We start from the raw sequence: 23,590 nt of genomic DNA on the forward strand, positions 1-23,590 counted from the left end.
AGATGCTCCCATCCTTATCCCGGCACATCTCGGCTCGCGGCACGAAGCCTTTGCGGGATGTGTTGAGCTTCTGATAGAACTTCCGCGTTTTTTGAGAACGGTACAGCAACTCCATCTCTTGGCATTCCACCTCTTCCAGGCGGCGCTTTTTGTCCCGGAATAGATGGGTTTGCTGTTTCCACTTCAGTCTGTATCGTTCCACGTTTTGCCGCGTACCATGCTGCAGCATTGCAGCCCGCGCTGCATTCTTCTCCTCTAAAACCTCCTGGCACTCCTCGTCGAACCAATCGTTTCTTGAGCTCCGTTCCACAAATCCGACAATGCATTCTGCAGCGTCGTTATTGGCTGCTTTGCCTGTCCTCCAGCAGTCCTCAAGAGAGACCCTATCGAGCTCGCCCTCATCCGGCAACGCTGCCTCAAGATGCTGCGCGTACGCATTTGCGACATCCGGTTGTTTCAGTTACTCGAGATTGTACCGGGGCGGGCGTCGGTACCGTACATCATTGATGACGGATAGTTTTGGGCGCAGTTTCACCATCAGCAGGTAGTGGTCGGAGTCAATTAATTACGTAAGACAATTTTGGCAGTTTTTCGACCCCCCCCTCCCTCCATGGTAAGATTTTTTGTACAAAAATTACAAATAACTTGTATGGCGCGTAAGAAATCCCCCTCCCCCCATAATCTCTTACGTAATTAATGAACCGCCCCTCAGGTTTGTTCCAAAAAACCTTTCCTCCCAAGAATGCTGAAGGTTTCGTTGGCACCACAGACTTTCCATGTTTTCTAGTTTATAGATGTGTAATGATGATTTTGAACTATTTCATATTTATTGGGGTCAGTTTTGCATAGAAATATTCACAGTTTTTGAAGGTGTAAGCAAAACAGTTGGAAGTGTCGGTTCTAAACAATCCACTGGTGCTATGCCTACATGTCAACTTTGAGTGTTAAAAATGTTGTGTAAACTTAAGTATGAACTGCTGAACCTCATTTTTGATATCATACAGCACAGCAAGTAATGTGTTTGTTTCATAAAACCGTTTATTCCCAAATAATGAGCTTATTTCAAGGAAAATTGCCTACATTTAGGCGTGTTTGGCAGATTTTCAAAGTTTAATTTTGCAACAAAATGATCAAATACTCGAGTTGTAAGAATTTTGACTTTATTTTCAAATTCAGGAGACCCAAATTTAGTAGATAGGGAAATTTTTATTCTTAAACCTGCTTTGTTATATGGTGATCAATTTCGCCCCAGTGTGTCGTTTCAATTTTTTGATATTTCAACTATTTTTATGATGTGTTAAATATTATTTCATGAAAAGACGATTTAATAAGGAAGGCTATTCTACTGGTCTTGCTCTTCTTACGGGCAGTAAAGATGGATACATTATGGGTGAAATTATGAAAAAAATTTCACGTGCTCGGCTGGGATTCGAATCCAGGATTCTTGTATGCTAGACGAGCGCTTTACCAGCTAAGCTACCGAGCCACTTGGTGACCCAATAACTTAGATGGTTACAAAGTTTCGAATTCAAATCCCCACAGATCACGCAGACCTTTATCATAACCCACATCCATCCATCTCATGTATACTACACAGTGTTGAAACTGTTTGCCTATCATACCTATATCGCTTCCACAACAACTGTATTGCTGTGTGCGTTTGAAATGCAAATATCAAATGCGGGAACACCAAACGCGGTAAGATTTTCCACAAGAAATGCGGTGTCAGGGATAGATTTTTCTTGCTAGGTTGGCGGTGATGTGGATGATTGTTGCTCGGAGTCAGTGGCGCAACCAAGGGGGGTTTTGGGGTCCCCCCCCCAGAGCAAAGAATTTATATGACTTATTTTACTGTAAATTACAAACAGCGGAGCAGTAGGTTGTAATGACAGTTACATTGTTATTAATTGTGACTTTTTTGTTATTAATAAGCTCGAAAAGTTTCAAGAAAACTTTTTTTTACTTCTATTGATAAGGGGTCATCCAAAATTAACGTTCATCATTAGAGGGTGGAAGGGGGGGTCTATGGAAAGTATGACAGTGCATGTATTAGCTACTAGTGGTCCCGGCAAACTTTTGTCTTGCCATCAAGTAGGCTGTTGAAAAACGCTATGGATCGTCCCATACAAAATGACAGCTTCGTTTACTCTCATTTTTCCCGACTTTTCCGGTGAATATTCTAGGATTTTCATACATACAAACACGTTGGAACTCTTGAGGAACAAAACGGAGAAATAATCATTCAAATACTTTATACCGTTTGTAACATATTTCGTGACATACAAACGCCATTCCATTTTTATTTATATATATTGGAAAAAGCGTGACAGAGGGGTAGGGGGTCTAGAAATTCCGAAAAACGATGGATGTCATATTTGAATCTTCCCTAAACTTCCCTAAACCTGTTTTGACAAGATGTTCATACAAGTAGATATATTAGAATTCTTAACGGTTGGGTGATGTGACTTCCGAAGCTTCAACAGTGTTTTAGTCGACACAAAATTTTGCCAAATTATACGACTTACAGGGCAATTGTTGAAGAAGCATTTATAAGAATAAAAGCTTAGTCCTAGTAAAGCCCAAATGAGATGGCGGTTTCAAGCTGAAAAATCACAAATCGACAAAAAAAAAATCTGAACTATTTCCTGTTCCTGAAGCAATTTTTAGTGATATTTATCCTACAACACGAAAAAATGTTACAAGAAGTGAATCAATGTTCGATGAATTCAGTTAAGCCCTTATGTCGAAATAAATATTCGTCTACAAGCTGGGACCAAAGGCTCATAATTGTCGGATCGTTTCTCACTGCAACTTTATGTGCTGAAAGATTCTTCTCGGCGTTGAAAAACTTTTAAACGTATTTAGGGAACAAAATAGTCGAAAAGAGGTTGAACGTTATTACTCTGATGTGTGTGCTTCCAAACATAACTATAAGTCAGGAAACAATTTCGGATGAACTTTCGGACAAATCACAAAGAATGAAGATTTAAATCGTTATCAGAATATTTGAACTTCTTATAAACTTTGTCAACCATTCATATTTGAACAGTAAATCTATGCTAATTTTTGTAAAGAATAAAATATAAATATGGAACACGAAGCTTTTATAAATATCATCACAAGCGGATTTTTGAAAGTTTAGGATAATTTCACCAGGTATAATAGACTCCTTTTAACAAGTGGCGTAAGTTTATACAAAAGGTATGCCTGGAGTGAACGAGATTAACTAAAATATGCAAATGTTGTTTCGCCATTTGTAAATGTTAGTCTAGTCTAAATGTATCCACTTTGACTCTCATTTTTTAGTCCAAAACCCCTCCTAGAGCCAAATTCTGGTTGCGCTACTGCTAGGAGTCATTTGATTGTTTTATGTTACTGCATTTGAGGCACATTCAGTCAAGATTTGCACCTCAAATGCAAACAGCAATATTGTGGAAAAGTAAAGATGAAGGAAGGCTATCAACGTGTCGTTCTCACTCAAATGACGACATGACTCCTACAAAGGGACAGTAAAACTTTTATATAATTTGACGCTTATATTGAGCTGTTCGGTAATCCATTCCGCATGGCTATGGTTATTTAATTAATTAACTCATTACGCGTGGTGGAATTCAAAACTAGTAACCCTAAAACACATCCTTTGTAAAAAAAGATTTCAATGGGTTGAAAAGGGTTAACTAGGATAGAAAAGGCTTCAAATAGTTTTCAAGAACTTAAAAAAGTTTAAAACAACTGATAAAGACCAAAAAACGAAACAAAGAGGCTTAAAAAGAATGTAAAAGCGTTAAACAATTTCAAAACTCGTCAGAAAACCAATCAAATTGAAGCATGTAGTTCAAAAAACCTTCTTGAAATCATTCAATTCCGTTGAAACCACCCTTCAACAGATAATCCAATTCCAAGCGAATCGTTTGAGGTTCCTTTTATAACAATCAAATTAGCCTTCCATCGTCGATTGTCTCAGCGAACACACATATGGCAACAATATCACTCCTACTTCCGAGAGTGAATGCAAGCGGCACCCCTCCTTAGCAGATCTCCCGCGGCTTCCCATTGACTCGTTACAATCTGCCAATCCAATCTGGTTAACTGGAACAACAATTAGGACGGGTATGCGCACGAGCTCTCTGTAATTCGATATTTAAATGGGTTTTCAATAGCGACACGAAACGAAACCGGCTCGCGGGGCTCTTTGCAACTAAATTATTTTGATATTCATCAATTGGCATCAGCCCATAATGGACATGACCAGAAGCAAAATTCGCACCTTTTGCCGATTGTTTCCCAAAACTGCGTGAAAGCTCGTGCCCGGAGGCGTTTATCGTGCGTTCGATTCCCGTGGCGCGCGGGTTTCTATTGTCGTCACGGTTGCCAAAATTCCTGTTCCCTAATTGTTGCGCAGCGTCGAGAAAAAAAAAAATCAAAGCAGGCTACCAATTGAATGAATTATTATTTATTTTGTTTGATAATAATTGTCCCTTGGCTATTTCTCGCTTTGGCACTTTCGTCACAGCAGGCTTCGGCTTCCCCCTGGTGAAATGTTCCTACGCCGAACAAAACGGCCAACTATGACGAGCGACAACGATTGTGACGATAGAACACACGAAATGGCTTCGCCATAATGGTAATAATAACAATATCAACTTCAGACCGACAATAATACGATAATAAATTCGGAACCAGAATCTCTGTGGAAGCCGGCTCCGGTTGTAGTTGTAGAGACGATTTCGACCCCCTCCGACAGACGACATGGTTATTAGTGCGGAGAGGAGATCTATTGTCGCTGCTTATTCGCGAGCATTTTGTGAGTGGATGGAGAGTTATTTCTAGTAAATTTAATTACGGTTAAAAACACACGTACCCGAATGCTCGGTAGAGCGTTTTGGGACACTTTTCAGAGTAGTACGAATGGTTATTCTAATTGGGTAGATGGACGGTGTTGCAATTATTGAACAAATAGTGGGAAACTGAATCGTTAATGACGACTCGTTAGAGATACCTTATTCTAGGAGTTTACCTTAATCACTACTATTTGCTGCGATCTGTCAAACATGGGTGTCGAATGGGGTACTAAGATACCGAATGTAGTACTAGAAGTGATATCTTTAAGCACGAACGTGAGGTGATCGCAAGGTGGAAGCAGTACTACGACGAACTCCTGAATGGCGGCGGAGGAAACAGCAGTACAGCAGAAGAACAAAATCAACATGCTCCTACGTTGATGGGAGTTAAGGATGCCTGCACGGTGTAATTCTGCACACCGTGCAGATTTTGAGCGAACACTACAGTTCGTTCAGATTCCGTCGGGGACTTCGACAGGATAAAAAACTTTCATGCCTACAGCTCAACATCGCACTCGAAGGTGTCATTCGGAGAGCCAGAATCAACAACCGAGTTACAACTTTCACAAGATTCAGTCAGTTTGTTTGCTTCGCGGATTATATGAATATTGTCAGCATAACGTTAATAATTGAAAAGTTATAGCATTGTTTGGCGTATTCAGATTCCATGCGGAATAGTTAATTGAATCTAACATCAATTCCTGAGACAAACCATTGATAAATATATGAAGGAAACGATGAAAACCTAGAAATTATAAAAAATAACTTTCTTTTGAAACACCGCCACCACTAGCGAACAGTGAGAACAATCCAAATTGAAATAAATTCATAATATTTCATATCCTAGCTCTAATATACCGCAAAATGATACAGAAACGGAGACCGAACGAGTAAATAATAACGTATACCAACGGATGGAACGGGAAACTGCCGTATCTGTACCTCTTCGTCGCAGTCGTTGATATTGTCGTCGCCCTATAGTAAAAACTGCTCGTCGGGGGAACAATACCGTGGTTGTTGTGGCGCAATGGCGCATATATATCTCTTCTAATTAGTCAGTTAGGGGTGGAAATGAAATTAAGAGGATAATGCATAAAACCGATTGTAATACACATGACAAAATGCTGGAAGGAGACTTTCGAGTCGAGAGCACTAGACAAACTCGGCGAACAACGAGTGACAACGGTGCAGGATAATTGTTTGATAGATTTATTCGTACTTCCTCTATTAACCGAGTGGGTGTGTAAATTTGGGAATAGGGTCCTGACATATTTGGTAAAATCTTGTTTTCATTGAATAATACGATAGAGCGTGCTCTTGCTACTAGTTTGGCAATTTTACCCGCTCAAACAACGACAATATCATATTAAAATTTTAATTTTGAAAATGAATTCGAATATGAACCTTGACACTTCTGATCATGTTTGACGTTCACTTAATCGACAAAAACGCCACATGGGCTCAACTTTTTCACACCTACCGGTAGGTGAAAGGTTCAAAGCTAGTGTAGGACAAAAATTGACTGTCTGAAACACAAAACCTTAATATTTTGTGACACGAATACTTTATGCAAGCCATAGAGTAATCTTTGCATAAAAATATACTCAAAATTGTGATCTAAAATTTGAAATAAATTGGATACAATGGACCTTTAATTCATTGGCTACAAATTTGCTGAACAAACTTATGTTGTAATATTTATCGATTTTTAGGCATAATAGCTTTAAAAATGATAGTCTAAAACGAATGTTTACCCCATCGGTTTGGCTTTCCAACTTTTGTAAGCATTTTAGCTTATTCATGTTTTTTAAAGCTGTTTTGAGCCAATTGAAGCCCCTTTAAGCCCTTTATACTGTTTTAAGCTTTTTCAAGCCGTAGAAAGCCTTTTCATGCTTTGATCATTGCATATTATTTATAGCCTTTTCAATCCTTGTTAGGGTCTTTTCAGCTTTGAATCTTCTTTAAAAGCTTCTCCTTCATAATAAACTTTCTGACGTTACATCTCAACTGGGACAGAGCCTGCTTATCAGCTTATATAAACACTTCCACAGATTTTTCTGAGAGCTTTCTTAGCCAAATGACCAATTTCGAATTTGTATATCACGTGGCTGGTACGAAGATACTGTATGCCCAGGGAAGTCGAGAAAATTTGCTTTACGGAAAGATCCTCGATCGTTGGGATTCGAACACACGACCCTCAGCTTGACCTTGCTGAATAGCTACGCGTTTAGCGCTACGGCTATTCGGGCCCCCAAAAGCTCATTTAAGCCTGCAAAACCTTTTCAGCCTTTTGAAGTTTGTTATGATTTTCTAAGTCTTTTTCAAGCTGTTTGAATCACTATTTATTTACTTGCTGTGACATCAAATAGTTTGATAAAACCTCGTTAACGATGATACCTTAATTTACTCGGTTCATGGCTGTGTCCCTCCAACTTCGATTTTGGCCCACGCACTCCAGATCGTGTTGTACCTGGTCAAACCACCTCGCTCGCTGTGTTCCACGCCTTCTTGTACCAACCGGATTCGACACGAACACCATCTTTGCAGTGTTATTGTCCGGTAGTCTTGCAACATGCACTGCCCAAAGCACCCTTCTGGCTTTCGCCACTTTCTGGATACAGGGTTCGCCGTAGAGCCTAACGAGATCCATGCTTCATATCTATAAAGCATCATCGGGCTTATTAGCGTTTTGTACATGGTACGTTTGGTGCGGGGGTGAATCTTTCTCGATCGCAGCTTCTTCTGGAGCCCATAGTGGGCGCGACTTCCATTTATGATGCATCACGTATTTAACAAGGATCCGAGGTAAACGAACTCAATAATCACCTCGAAAGTATCTCCATCAGCTTTTGCAAGAAAATTTCATTTCCAGGGACGCTTTATTGTACTCTCCAGGCTTTGTCCTGGGACTCGGGGTCGTTAATGCAATACCGAAGTAATTGGAGGCGAAAGGACTTCCCTTGAAGAACAAAGCAAGGTGGATCGACTGACAAAAGAGAGATAAAGCAGGGCTTGCGCTTTACAATAATAGGCGACAAGTTAAATATTTTGAAATTGTTTGACGTAGGCAATCTAGCGACTGGCTGGGCGTCGGCTTCCCTCAACGGTCCGGGATCGGAATCGTCGGGAGTTCATCTTATTCATCGGCATGCTCTTCGTTCGTCCTTCCACGACGACTTTCGGTGGCTAAGCATCTCGTAGAACTTTCGCGTTTCTAGTGAACGTTGCAGCTGCTCCATTTCTTCACATTCCACTTCTTCCAGGCGGCGCTTTCGTTTCTTTTTATATCGCTCCACGGTTTGTCGCGTTCCTTGATGCAGCCCGCGCATCCTTCTTCTCCAAAACCTGCATGCTTTCTTCGTCGAACCAATCTTCACATGACCTCCTTTCCACATACTTGACGATGCTTCCGACTGCGTTGTTATTGGCTGCTTTTAAGGTACTCCAGAAGCCCTCAAGAGGGACCTCGCACACTGGGGCAGATCGCTTTTTTCGATGATGGTGATGATGATGATGATATGAGCTGCCATCTATTGTAACAAGGTATCCACCGGTAACAATGGTCTATTCTAATAAAATGATTTGTTCAAGACTGTATAACTCTTTATGTTCAATCATACTCCTGTCTGAAAGGCCAAAAACGAATGCGGACCCGTAAGCAGAGACACTTTCGCGAAACCCGCAGGGGAAAAAAGAATCTCCTTCCAGAAGTAAGTTCACACAAACAGTCGTACAATCAAGCCCTTGCTTGCCAGAAAGACCCAATAGATGGGGAGAAGAGCCCGCCCTTTTTCCACGAAATGTTAGCGATAGGAAGTTGACAGTTTCACTCTTTCTATCCATCTCGTTTCAATCCCACCCAACCCAAAATGCATATATTAGAAATATAATATAGTTTATGTATTATGAATAAAATAAATATATGTGGTATGAAGTGGAAAGATCTCACCAAATTAGCTGGAACCGTTGAAAGCTGCTGTCCAGTTTGTCAATAGTGAGCCAAAATGTTCAAGTCAAGTCGTAGTATTTGCTTCGAAATTAAATGGCATTTCTCATTAACGTTTCCTAATGAGGCATATCTTCACTATCTTCTAAAAGTTGATACTCCAATCTCACGCACAACTAACACTTTGCTTGCGGTTTTGCTCAAAGCTTCATTTGTGTTACATTTATTTTTTATTTTTTATTACACAGCAACTGCAATTCGCACCTGCCCTTCCTCCTTAAAAAAAATCTACAGTCTCCTAGCAATTCTTTTCCAGAATAATTCACATTAACGATATATTCTCGTACCCAAAACACGATAGACTCTGCGTTACTCCGCCCACAGTACGCATGAATCTACTGGGGCAGATCGCTTTTTTCGACGGCCAAAACCTCTAGTACTCTGGATATGCATCCTAGAGGTTTGGCGTCATCGACAAAGTATTTTGGAATAACTTGAACTATATTTTGACTCATTCAGATTTTATCTAGATAAGTGAAAACTGATCTAGATCAGTTTTATCTTTTGATAGGAGCGTCTTAGTAAAAAACATTCTTCTGCAAAGTTGTTCATTGATGCATTTTTGACATTTCTTCCGAAGACACTTAAACTCTATCTCTGACGTGGAAGTGGATGGCGATATATGACACTTTAGTAAAAACAGTCATAAAATCGATTTTGACCATTTTTTGGTACAAAAAATTGTTAAAAAATATTTTGTCATCAAATCTTAGAAGCTTAACTGTAACAAAATAAATTTACATCATGTTTTACAAAATTGAGGATAACTCATGAAGCGGCAGCTAATTTTTTGTATACGACTAGTCAAGAACATTAGTTTCATTGTCGCGAAGAAAGAAAAGTGGGGCCACGTGGAGCTTTTTTGTTATAGCGCACTGTGTTATATTTCGTCGATTTCATGCGCTTTTTGAATAGCGCCCAAACCGTTGATTAGCGATATAGTTTATTCGGAGAAGTTTCTTGGTATGTTACAGCGCATCTTCTGATGAAAAAAGTTTTGTGATCAATCCACCTAGCAGTGAGATAGAAAAACTATGTTTTCAAAACATTTAGATAGACATATGGTGTCTACGGCAAAGTTGTAGAATTGGCAATTTGAAACAACTTTGTCAAAGACATGCTTTTTCCATCTCTTATACTTTTTGAGATATATGCCGTTGTATGTGAATGGCCCCTAAAATCATATTTTTAAACATAACTTTTTTCCAAGAATTTTGAAATTTTTTGTGTGTTCTACAATGTTTTTTGTCATGAAAAAACCCATGTTTTTGCTGAACATATCATCACGCTATCTTTTGAAGTAACAAAGTTATTTATGAATTACACTAAAGTCTTTTTTTACACGGTTTTTTTTGCACGCTTTATTTTTACACGGCTTTTTTTACACGCCTTTCGGAATTAACACGGTACTTTTTTTGCACAAAATTCGGAAATAACACGGTTTTTTTACTTATTTACACGGATTTCGGAATTAACACGGCTTTTTTTCCTATTCACACGGATTTCAGAATTAACACGGTACTTTTTCCACGGATTCTAGAATTACCGCGGTTTATTTTAACACAAATTCCAGAATTAGCACGGTTTTTTTTTGCACGGAATTTTTTTGCACGGCACGGGGGACCGTGTAAAAAAAAACCTTAGTGTACTCTTTTTTCAAGGGGTAGTTTAGGCCCCTATAACTGCCTTTCGGCGCAAAATGGCGCAGACAACTCTTACAAATCATGAAAGTACCATACCTTTCCATTCGGCAGATGATAAAAACATTTGTCTATAAGCGTCTTTTTATGGGTTCATACTATAAAACAAATAAGCCTTATTAAAACGATTTCTATCGATTATTCCTTTACTTCAAGAGATAGAGAGGTGCGATGTTCAGCAAAAACACGCGTTTTAAGATATCTAACAACTTTGTAGAAGACATGAAAAATGTTATTAATCTTGTAAAAGAGTTACGAATTGTATGAAAAAAATCGTTTGAAATCATTCTTGTTCATAACTTTTTACTAAGATTTTCAACATTTTTTAAATCTTCTACAAAAATGTTAGATATCCTAAAACGCGTGTTTCTGCTGAACATCGCACCTCTCTATCTCTTGAAGTAAAGGAATTATCGATAGAAATCGTTTTAATAAGGCTTATTTGTTCAATAGTAAGATTGATGCATTATAAAACAATTGATCACACGTTGGCTTCGAAACTTAACTGATTAGTACAAAGGATGCTACAGCTCGTGTAGACGGACTGAAACATCAACAACCAGCACTAGTTTATAAGTAACTACTGAGCCCTGGCGGTCCCTCCGTTCGAAGAGGACCTGATAATATGCCGAAACATATTAACAGATCATCCGCCTGAATTCATCCGTTTCATGATAAATCATGAACCGTTAGAGAAGTGCCAAAGTATTGGGTCCTAAAATTTTTAATGAAATCTTGTTTTTATTTAATAACACGAAAAAGCATGTTACTGTAACTACTTTAGCAATTTTTCCCGCTCAAATAATGGCTATATCATGTTTGAACTTTAATTTAAAAATTTGGTCCATAAATGAACCTTGACACTTTTGATCATGTGATCCTATCTGACATTTCGTAAGGGACACGGAAAACAAAATACACCCAAAATTTGAGTTTAAGCCAAAGGATGTGACAAAATCTAAAAAAAATGTATTTTGGGCTTAAACCAACGGAAAACATTAGAAAATTGAGTAAACATGTGTTTTTAGCCTAAACTTAAGCGTTTGGCACTAAAATTGGGACAGGGCTTTAGGACCCTATTGGGAAGGTGATATGTTTCACAGCCGTCAACCCCTGTGATCTTGGCCAGGGCCAGGGAGAAAGTTTAGTTGAGGGAAATATTTTATATGTAATAATATACTTCGATAACAGTGACCAGGGTGGCCACCAAATGTTCATTTTGAAATTCCCGCTTTTTTCCCGGTTTTCCCGGTATAATTTTCAGAATTTTCCCGGTTTTTAATTGAGGAACCTGAACGTGACCCTTCGATCGGGTTTTCAATTGAATACACCAAAAAAATTATTTCAAACTTTTCAACGATATTTTTCCGTCCAATAAGAAAAAAATAATATTCGTAGAAGACTGCCTTGTATTTTTTGGCTCTCGTACAATTGGTATGGAATAACAAATTGTTGAGAAAACTTAACAAAAGTTAATGTCAAAAGTGAAAGAATAATTCAAATCAGTCGTCCCGTTCTCAAGCCAACTCGTGACATACAAACAGCATTCCATTTCCATTTACATGCCCATTTTGTTCCCTATTACCCTATTTAAAGTATTTCAATTTTCAATCTTACTTTTTTTCTTCATACACACTTAAATTTTGTTCGCGAGCTCGGCATTTTTAAACTCGGCTTCTGCCCATTTTGCTGAAAACCAAGCTAAAAAATAATTTTAACCGGCAGCTCCTGAAACTGAAATGTTGGTTAGTTCTACATTTTACCCGTATCTCGGCAATATTGTAAGCCGAGCACCAACGTTAACAACGTTTTCACCGAACTCAGTTGGCTCGAATGCTGATATATCGGTTTCCATCTAAGTTTACCGAGATTCTCAGTATTTTGTTTTACCATCTGCCATCTTGTTTTCATTTACATTCGGAAAAGTGCATCGGTTTTGTGTATACGTAGAAAAGTAGTGAAAATATCGTGGAAAAGTTTCTACAATTAACCAAGTGCCTGAAATTATAAGTCTGGAGGAAGTTAGATTGTACAAACTCTTTATGTAATTTAGTATACAATATCGTTCGTTTTCTGCCGGGAAGTAATTATGGAATAATTAGTCGAATTTTAAGGACATGTCAATAATTATTTTCAATTATGATTTATGGGCAGCCCAAAGTTAGTATTGCTTAAAACACAAATGTAAACTAAATAAATTAAGAATAGATTCTGCGGCCAAAAGTGCCTCAATAAAGATTGTTGTTCAGATTGCATTTCAGTTTGTGAGGTGCCGAGATTCTCAGTTTAACACGGCAGCTAAATTCTTTCACAGAAACTTTCAAACCGAGATGACTGCCGAGCGCTCGGCTGTGCGGATCTCGGTTTCCGAAAGCCGAGTTTTGGCATTTTATTCTAAGTGTGTAAAAATGAAGAGTTCACTAAAACTAATAAGTTTAAGATGAAGATGAAACAAAGCCACACTAAACTAAAGTAACTAAAGAAAATAATGAATCCAATATGTTATTTTATGCAAGAAGTTTTAATATCTGATTCAAAACTTTGAGCCAAATAAGATAAAGAAAAAAATAAGCCCTGATAGTAAGAGATAAAAAAAAAATATTCCAAAACATTACCAACCAACTTCAGTGTAGCAAACTAGACTGTTTCAACAAGAAAATTTAAAACTTATTTGTCCAAGATAACAGATGCTTAATGGCAATATGATCAACCATATCAACTTTCTACAACTTATTTTTGATGTTTTATAGATTTATAGCTTGAAGATAAGATATTGAAATATAATTTTCCCGGTGACCATATTAAATTCCCGGTTTTTCCCGTCTTTTTCCCGATGGATTCAAATTCCCGTCTTTTTCCCGCTTTTCCCGTTTTTCCCGGTTCGGTGGCCACCCTGTAATAACAGCAACATTGGCAGTGACATTTTGACGATGAATAAATAAACCACACATTGGTTGCTACGACCATCAGTCATGGAACCAGAGACGAGTTTGTTCCAACCGTATAATATATGGGCCACGGTAAAAGGAAGCAAGGTATAGGCTTCTGCACTGTTATGATTTTGCTCGGGATTTTGACGTTTGCTGGCCTTGTTGTTTACAAATTTTATGTAGGAAGGAAAGAGAGAGGAAGATTTTTGTGCAGTGACCCATTATACTCCGAAAATGACATTTGGCAGAGACGTCATTCCTATCGCAAACTCGAACGAGTGCAAAAGAAAACAAGGCCTGCTCTCTTTTACTATCCTCAAGACCTCATGCTTGACGATAGGAATGACGACACATGTTTTGATGAAAATCGTTGTTTACACGTGGGAATAGCCTACCTTGTTGTGTATACCGTGATATGGGCAAAAAGTTCGTTAAGGCGAAGTAGGCCGTCATTGAAATTTGTACCCCTTAGTTGTGGGTGTTCCTATAGTTGCGGTAGTGCCGTTTTCACTGATTTTATTGCATTAACCCCAGAACCGACACTGCCAATCGACGTATTGGCTTGTTGATACATGGAACAGTTGAGAAGAGCGTTCAAATTGCTTCAAAACTGATGAAATATCACTAAAATTGCTGAAACTGTTCTTGCTTGTACCAATAGTTGCGGTAAAGTGTTCCAATAGTAGAGGATCCCATAAGAAAACCACGGATACCGCAACTATAGGAACACAAATTAAAAATATACCGCAACTAAAGGAACAGTGTACCAATAGTGGAGGTATTATTTTTCTCTGACATGCCGTGGATTACTACGATGAAATCATTTTTCTCATTAAGTCAATGATCGTTACTTCCCGTTACAACATCAACATGTGCATTAATTGCGCTTCTTGAATTAAAGCGGTTAAATAAAGTTCAATCGTGCATAGTACCTCCACTATTGATACATCTACCCTAATCAAAGCTTAAGTTTGCTATGTGTTCCAACGAAAATGTGAGAAATGTCACGCGAAGGAATACCTATGATTTATCAAAAAATGGGCTTTTTCGCAAACTGTGGTGCTGGCTGGCGTACGAGGGGTCCACCAATTTGAGAAAACAGAAAACCGCTCTTTAGTTTTAGCATATACTAGCAATCAGTGACATAAAAATGGAATTCTAAGGAGGTGTGCCGACAGTGGTTTTAGCGAGAATTGCTCACAAAGGATAGCACTACTAAGAGCGACTATTTTTTATTAAACAAAACAGAGGAAGGATTAAAAACTCGCTTATTTCATTTGGAAGCTTTAATCCATTCTTTAAAGAAGTGGCATAAGCGACATCAAATACAAAATATGTTTTTTTTTTGTAGTTCTCATATTTTTCCTACACTAGCATAAGCATTAAGCATTTCGCACAAATTCGTAGGTGGTACAGTTCTAGACCATTGTATGAGGGTTGCCTCCTTCCCGTCCGTTACCAAAGTCAGAGATTTGGGACTAACCACTAACTCCTAGACAAGATTGACGCATCCTCCTGGGGACTGGGAAAGGATGATTGATCGAACCCTACTTAAGAAAGATGCAGAGAACTCTACGACCTCTCATAGGTGTTACAGGATGTTGTGGAATGTTGATGGAAAGAGTAGTGCCATGGGATACGTTTGGTAGACGTTGGCAAACAAATGAATTATTTACGCATTGCGATCATGCGCTGCTGATTAGAACAAACTGTGAGCCGTAACTTAGCACTGCCCATCAAAATGCACGCACTGCAGTTCTTAATCCATCCCGAATTGAGCATCCACGAACCAATTTTTGAATCAACACGCACGGGAGATTAAAAAAACAAGTCGCGCGAAACGAATTCAATTGATGATGACATTACAGAGCACTCTCGAGCAAAATGCAAGCAAATCGAATACAAGTAAAAAACAAAACTTCACAAAACATCTTCAGATATAATCTCCGATAAAAACACATCTATCACTTCGAAAAACATGTTTCCACCAGTTCTCATATTTTTCCTACATAACCAAAATTAAAAATAAATAAACTTTTAGATGATATTGTGGAGACCCATTTCGTTGGTCACCATATCATCTAGTTGGAGTGTAGAGAAAGCGTCAGTTAAAAAGAATCGAAAGACTTGTAACGCGTGAAATTGAACGGCTAATAAAAATAGTTATAGTTTTAGTCGTTCTCGTGTCCGGTTCCCACAACTTAAAAATAATTCCGCTACATTTGTCTCGAGTTAGCGTTAGCGTTAGCGTAGTTACGGTATACTTCGTAGATTGGATACTAGCAACATTCATGTTTCTTTTTAATAATCTCATCCTGACTACTTTCAAGAACAAGGCAGGGGAATATACCTTGTTCAAATCATAAACAAGAATACTAAAAGCATGAATATCGCTATTCCCGGCCACGCCCATCTTTACCGTAACTTGGGATAGGGGAAGGAAATGTTGATGTAGCACTTACTTAATGAGAGGCCACCGACTCAGCGACACCCTCATAAGTGCTACGGAGTTGGAGGTTGGGGAAGGTATATTGTCAGGATTCGCCTAGAAAGCTGGCGATAAACCATAAACATTTGTTGTTTAAGCGTTTTCAATTAATCTTTTGAATGACGGCAATCAAAAGAGAAAACAATAGCTTATTTATAGTATAAATAGTATTTCGCGAAATGCTTGTCGATTGTGCAGTAATATTTTTGCTCAATAACCAGTAAAAAGCAAAACCGATCCCTCCAGGGTCATCGGATTGTATAAAATAACGATACGCGTAAAAAAAATATCACGCCTATTGAAAAACTGTACTGGGTGGTACTGTATTTTTAGATAATCGAAAAACGAAAGGAAGCGCGTTCGAACTAAACACCCTGGGATAACACGATCCGGAAGGCTCACAAAAGATCCGGAAGGCTCACAAAAGAAAAAGTATCATACTGGAACAAACTCACCGGATTGATTCTCTAAATTTATGTGCTGCCTGTCACTTCCGGATGGTTCGGTGAATTTGAGGCAGCCAAAAACCAACAGTACTGAGGACACAAATCAAACAAATCACTTTTTCATTTTTCACTTTGTAAAAACTGTCCTGCTTGGGCTTTACGAAGTACTACCCAGCAAGACGCTCCAAAACCTACAATAATGCTAGCTTTGGGTTAATTCACAAATTTCATTACCCCGCTACATTTGTCTCGAGTTTGTCGAAAACCAATGGAGCTCTGAAGATCCCATGATACAGAAAGGGGTAAGTATAAGCCTTTAAATTTTGAAGCTTTTGAAGATTTGCTAAGCTTTCAGTAGCCTCTTTAAATTTGTGTTTAACCTATTTCAGCCATATCAAGCCCTATGAGGGCTTTCGAAAACATATGTTGAGCATTTTTCATGAATACAAGCATTTTAAGTCATTTCAAGCTTCCAAAACTTTTCTATTTAGATTTAATTGTAGGTTCACACTGTTTATTTCTTTAGTAGTGTAAAGGCACTAATTCGCAACTCAAACTGGAATCACAGTACAAAGGATTGTACAGCCTCAATTTATACCAGAATCATGTCACATACGAAACGATACGCTTTGTTCGCATATCTATTGTAATGCGGTTCAGATAATAAAAGCAAATCCGCCTACAAATGACTATCCCAAAACCTTCCATCGTTTGCGATTTCCCTAAACTCCAATGCGACCGCAATAAGACAACGAGAAAGCCAACGATTGAGCAAATAAATAATCCCAATTAAATCTAACGATATTGGGGTCGTTCCCACTACTGGCCGAAGTAATTAGGACCACTCGCACGCCAGGAAACCGAACCGTCCTCGTTCGTTGCACATGTGCTCGCAAATTAAATCAGGACCATAATGACTAATGCACTTACCTTTCCCGGCGGACTCTCGGAGCTGCTTCTCGCCGGCGACGAGCTTTTCGAACCGATGCTGCAGCTCGATGGCCGCCTGTTCCTTGTTTTTGTTCTTCCGTCCGGGGACGCTATTGATCAACACTCCTATGCGACCGAAAATCGGATCCACCCTTTCCTCGGCGAGTTTTATCTGTTTTTCGGCGAGGTATGTGATGAACTGGATTTCGGATGGTTCCACGAAGAGCAGGGCTTTTCCGGACTGGCCAGCTCGGGCTGTGCGGCCCACTCGGTGCACGTAATCTGCGAGGATTTGAGGGGCGTGGTACTGGATGACCAGATCCACGCTGGGGACGTCAATTCCGCGGGCAACGACATCCGTGCAGAGAAGGACCGCGGATTTGGCCGCGCGGAACTCTTTGAAGACCGAACTGCGTTCGATTTGGGTCATTTTGCCGTGCAGCTTGAAGAAGGACACTTTGGGCAGAAGGATTATGTCGGTGGATTTATCTTCCGGTTCGGATTCCGATACGCTCAGGTTCTCTTCGTCCTCGTCTTCGGAGTCTTTCTCGTCGTCTGAATCGGGCCTTTTCTGAGTGAGGACTTCAACCATGACGTCGTAGTGGAAGTCTACCATGTCCTGGGTGGCCATAAAGACGAGGCATTTGTTGGCTTGGCGGTTGAATTCGTAGGCAATCACTCCACTCAGAGTGACGAGTCGTAATTTCGGAGGAATTACGATGTAGCCTTGGCGTACCGTAGCCGGAATGGTTATCCGTTCCTCCATGTCCTCAACGTTGTCGAATCGACGTTCCACTGCAATGTCGCTCGTGTCCACATAGTCCGGATTTTTAAGGGTCAATCCTGCCAATTCCTTAACGGAAGATGTCAACGTTGCTGACAAAAGAACCGTCTGAATGGGAGAATCGTCGTCCTTCCTGTTCTCCTTAATCGATTCCACTATTTCCTTCACGTCCTTCTCATACCCCAGCTCCAGTAAACGGTCCGCCTCATCCAGAATCAAATACTTAACCGCACTCATCTTCATCGATTCCGTGTTCTTCAAGTGGTCACAAAATCTCCCCGGAGTTGATATCAATATATTCAACCCGGCTCTCAATCGAGCCTTTTCGGCCTTCCTTTTCTCTCCTCCACTCAAATACCCGGAAACGATCCACGTATAAGGCTTCAGCAACTTCACAAACAGCTCATAAGTCTGCAAGGCCAATTCCCTCGTCGGAACAATGACCACAGCCAGGATTCCATCCGACCGTGAAACCTTAACTTCCTGCGAGTGCAATCTCTCCACCAGAGGCAGCGCATAGGCCAGTGTCTTTCCAGAGCCCGTTTGGGCTCGAATCAGCACATCCTTCCCATCCAGAATCTTTGGAATGGACAGATTCTGGACCACGGTCAGGTGCTTGAAATGGAGCAAATCCGCGATGTTCTTCTTCGAGTGGGGATGAATGTCCAACGAATCGATGGTGACCTCGCTGAATACCTTCTCTGTCAACGGATGCACCTCCGGCAGTTCCACCTTGGGCATGTCGTGCTTCATCCGGTCGAACATGTTCGACTTCCGGTGCTTCTTGACCTCGGCGAACTTGTCCGTTAGCGAGAATTTCGGACCTGTAGCTTCTGGCTTTTCTGCCTTTGACTTGTCGTGACTTTTATGTTTGATATCGATAGGTTTCTCCACCTTTTTGTTTTGGAAAGAATCCGATTTGGGTTCTTTCCGCTCTGGGGGAATCGATTTCTTAACCGGAACAGCTTCCTGTGGTTTCAACGAAAACATGGGCTTCTTCGCCTCCTCTCCTCCCTTCTGATTGCTCGCTTTCAGTGCAACGGAAGGCCTCTTTCTGGCCACGACAGCTTTGACCGGTTGGCTCTTGCCGAAAACCATGGAGAACTTACCTCCACTACTGTCCGTCACGGCACCGGTTTTCATTTTCTAAAACAACGAAATTCAGTTGAAATTTTGCGAAATTTTTATCAAGTTTTACTGCACCTACCTTTTCCAGTACAGGTCCATCGTCGGTGATGAAATTGCTTAGCATTAGATCCATGATTTGGCACAAAAAGAGCACAGTTTTAACTAGAAAATCTTCATAAAATACAACGCACTACGAAAACGACAACACGCGCGCGCTCACCTTTCGAAACTTCGAATGAACGAATGAGAAGAATCAAAATAGACGCACGTGCATCGCAACGCAACCGAACGGCCGGAGAAAGGAAGAAACGTCAAAAATTTCAGTTGCCAGGCGCATCAGCAACAACAATCATCCCTGTGACCGCGCTCATGGGATACTGTGGCAGTTTGAAGAGTTTGAATCCAATGAGAATATATCTAGCGTAACATTTGAAAAGGGCCTAACTGCAAAATGTAAACAAACATGATTATTCATTATTCGAATCAATTTTTACGTAAATTACTCCTACATACTCTTACGGGCATGCAAAATGCATTATTTATGGTAATTTTATTCAAATTTAAAAGGGCCTATCTGAAAATGATAAAACTAAGAGGGCCTAACTGGTCATAAAAGGGCCTAACTGAAAATTTCCATCAAAATCAGATTGGCCCTTCCGTGCATTTTTAATTTTCCTCCATATTTTTCAATATTTAGCCATTGTATAGTGTTTTTCTCACATAATGGAACCTGGTGAAATATTTGAAAAGGGTCTATCAGCATAACGTAAAAATTGAGAAATGCTCGATTGAAGATTCTGTAACATATTGATTGTTACTATTTTAAACTCATTGCTATCTAATAGTTTTAAACTTTTGTTCGGCACTCATAGTCTATTACTGGGTCACGTAACGTTTTAAATCTAACATAACATAAAAACTAGTAAAAAATGTTGAATTCAAACATCATTGGCAGATAGGCCCTTTTACGAGTCTTCAAACCAGTTAGGCCCTTTCAATTAGGCCCTTTAATTGAATATGGTTTCAGTTAGGCCCCTCCAGTTAGGCCCTTTTATTTAACATAGTTCCAGTTAGGCCCTTTTGGAATTTGTCGATTTTATTGATTATTGAATAGATTTTCAAAGTTTTAGAACATAATCAATCGGGGACGGACCTGGTGTAGTGGTTAGAACACTCGCCTCTCACGCCGAGGACCTGGGATCGAATCCCATCCCCGACATAGTCACTTATGACGTAAAAAGTTATAGTGACGACTTCCTTCGGAAGGGAAGTAAAACCGTTGGTCCCGAGATGAACTAGCCCAGGGCTAAAAATCTCGTTAATAAAGTCAAACCAAACCAACCAACCAACATAATCAATCGATTATGTGAGAAAATCAACATTGAATATTGAAAATTCTTTATTGAAGATTCAGTACTATATTGATTATTAATATTTCAAACCCTTTCTCCTATTTACTAGTTTTATACTTGTGTTCACACTCATAATAGTCTACAAGGTGGCCCATGACGTTTTAAATCCTAAATAACAAAACAACTCGTGAAAATGGTTGAATTCAAACATCATCGGCAGATAGGCCCTTTTACGAGTCTGCAAACCAGTTAGGCCCTTTCAGTTAGGCCCTTCGATTGAACATGGTTTCAGTTAGGCCCCTCCAGTTAGGCCCTTTTATTAAACTTAGTTCCAGTTAGGCCCTTTTGGAATTTGTTAATTTTATTGATTATTGAAGTGATTTTCAAAGTTTTAGATCAAAATCAATCGATTAGGTATGTGAGAAAATCAACATTAATTAATAAAAAATCTTTATTGAAGATTCAGTACTATATTGATTCCTATTTCAAGCCCATTCTCTTTTTTACTAGTTTTATCATAATCTTAATGCAAAGTTAGTTGAAAAACTGATTTTTTATCCTGAAAAAAAAAATCAATTACATTAAAAATTTTGAATAATTTTTATTTGTTAATTTTTATTTGTTGCCTCTAGTTGTGGATCGAGTTCCAAAAGTCGCGATTTTCACAAAAACAAATTCGTTTGTTTTTGTAACAGCTCTGCAAGAATTCTTCTTATACTTCTTCTTGGCATTACGTCCTCACTGGGAAAGAGCCTGCTTCTAAGCTTTGTGTTCAATGAGTACTTCCACAGTTATAAACTGAGAGCTTTCTTTGACAAGTTGCCATTTTTGCATTCGTATATCGTGTGACAAGTACGAAGGTACTCTATATTCAGGAAAGTAAAGGAAATTTCCATTACGAAATAACCTGGACCGACCGGGAATGGAACTCTGATACCTTCAGAATGGCTTTGCTTTGTAGCTGCGGACTTAAACTGCTCGGCTAAGGAAGGCCCTCAAGTATAAAACAACTAAAAAAGTGAATGGGTTTGAAATAGATATAATCAATAAGGTACTGAACCTTCAACCGAGAATATCCAACATTTAGCTATTACATTGTTTTTCTCTCGCTTTATCTTATTTAAAAACTACGAAAATCACTTCAATAAGCAATAATATCAACAAATTCCAAAAGGGCCTAACTGGAACTATGTTTAATAAAAGGGCCTAACTGGAGGGGCCTAACTGAAACCATGTCCAATCGAAGGGCCTAACTGAAAAGGCCTAACTGGTTTGAAGATTCATTGAAGGGCCTAACTGCTGATGATATTTGAATGCAACCATTTTCACGAGTCGTTATGCTATTTGAGATTACTAACGTTCTGGGCCACGTAATAAACCATAATAAGTGTCTAACACAAGTATAAAACTAGTAAAAAAAGTGAATGGGTTTGAAATATCAATAATCAATATGTTGCTGATTTTGTATAGAATAGTTTCCAATATTTAGCTTGTATGATATTGTGTTGTTTTCTCACATAATAATTAAATGTTGTCGAAGAATTATGCAAATCACTTCAATAATCAATAAAATTAGCAAATTTAAAAAGGGCCTAACTGGTTTGAAAATTCGTAGAAGGGCCTATCTGCGGATGATGTTTGAATTGAACTATTTTTACAAGTTGTTGTGCTATTTCAAATTCAAATCGTTGTGAGCCACGTAATAGACCATTATAAGTGTCGAACACAAGGGGTTATCCGAAAATGACGTCCATCAATTGGGGCCTCCTCCAATGGGGGAATGTACGAAAACGTGACAGTGCATGGATTGGGTATCAGAAAAAGCGTGACAGAGGGGGTAGAAGGGTTCTAGAAATCCCGAAAAACGATGGAGGTCATTTTTGGATCTTCCCCAAGTATGAAACTAGTAAAAAGCAAATGGGTTTGAAATAGGAATAATCAATATGGTACTGAATCTTCAACCGAAAATTTCCAATATCGCTAAATTTTGTTCAAGATTTATGCAAACCGATTCAAAAATCAATGAAATTAGCAAATTATAAAAGGGCCTAACTGAAACCATGTTCAATCAAAGGGCCTAACTGAAAGGGCCTAACTGGTTTGAAGATTCATAAAAGGGCCTATCTGCCGATGATGTTTGAATTCAACAATTTTTACGAGTTGTTGTGTTATTTGAGATTAGAAACATAATGGGCCACGCAACAGACTTTAATGGGTGTCGAACACAGGTATGAAACTAGTAAAAATGCAAATGGGTTTAAAATAGGAATTATAAATGTGGTACGGAATCTTCAATTGAGAATTTCTCAATGTTTACGTTTTGCAGATAGGCCCTTTTCAAATGTTACGCTAGATATACTATGGTGTGGAAGAAGAAGCAACGGCTATGTATTAATAAAGAGAAAAAACGTAAACAAAAATAACTACGTCACTAATTTACACGGCTTCTTATGGAAGCTCGCTCGATTGTAGTGGTGAAACATTTTGCACTATACACGGATGTCACGCACACTAAATGTCATCTTCCCCACCTCGGTATATATTCTCATTGGTTTGAATCGTCGTAGCTCGAATACACACGCAAAAAAATTGTACGGTAAAAACTACCATTTAAGGGGGTTAACTTAAGCGCTCGCACCGGCAATTTTCAGCAGACCAGAAATGCGCTTGATTTTACCATGTCTGTAGTTGGAATCAGATTGTTGTAAATTATTTCTGTCAAATGTACCAGTAATGCGGTGGGGTGTACCGTAAACATAGTAAATTGGTCTGAATTTCCATGGTAGTTTTAAGAATGGGCGTAGTCAGCTAAAATAGGCCTTTTCATGTGACAGATCCGTCTATGCATTTGTTTACATCGGTGGAGGACCGGTGCTAACACGGGCCTGTCATTTTCATAGAAGATCTGTCAAAGTGCTTCCCGATCAGCTGATTTGAGACGTCATGTGAATAGGCCTATAGTTATTCTTACCACAGATTTTTTTC

At 39.2% G+C, this 23,590-nt stretch overlaps 1 protein-coding gene across 1 annotated transcript in view; it reads right to left on the bottom strand.

Annotated features, from left to right (window-relative positions):
- The window catches only part of LOC5570658 (probable ATP-dependent RNA helicase CG8611), a 51,129-nt gene extending 31,626 nt beyond the window's left edge, over positions 1-19,503 (bottom strand). Inside the window, exons 1-2 of the mRNA XM_001659202.2 lie at positions 19,333-19,503; positions 17,342-19,271 (exon numbers count right to left, since the gene is read on the bottom strand). Coding sequence (XP_001659252.2) covers positions 17,342-19,271; positions 19,333-19,386 — 1,984 coding nt within the window. The 5' untranslated portion in view covers positions 19,387-19,503. The remainder of the gene's footprint in view (positions 1-17,341; positions 19,272-19,332) is intronic.
- Positions 19,504-23,590: the final 4,087 nt, after the last annotated feature.

This window comes from Aedes aegypti, chromosome 1, assembly GCF_002204515.2.
Source record: "Aedes aegypti strain LVP_AGWG chromosome 1, AaegL5.0 Primary Assembly, whole genome shotgun sequence".
In the NCBI taxonomy this organism is placed as follows: domain Eukaryota; kingdom Metazoa; phylum Arthropoda; class Insecta; order Diptera; family Culicidae; genus Aedes; species Aedes aegypti.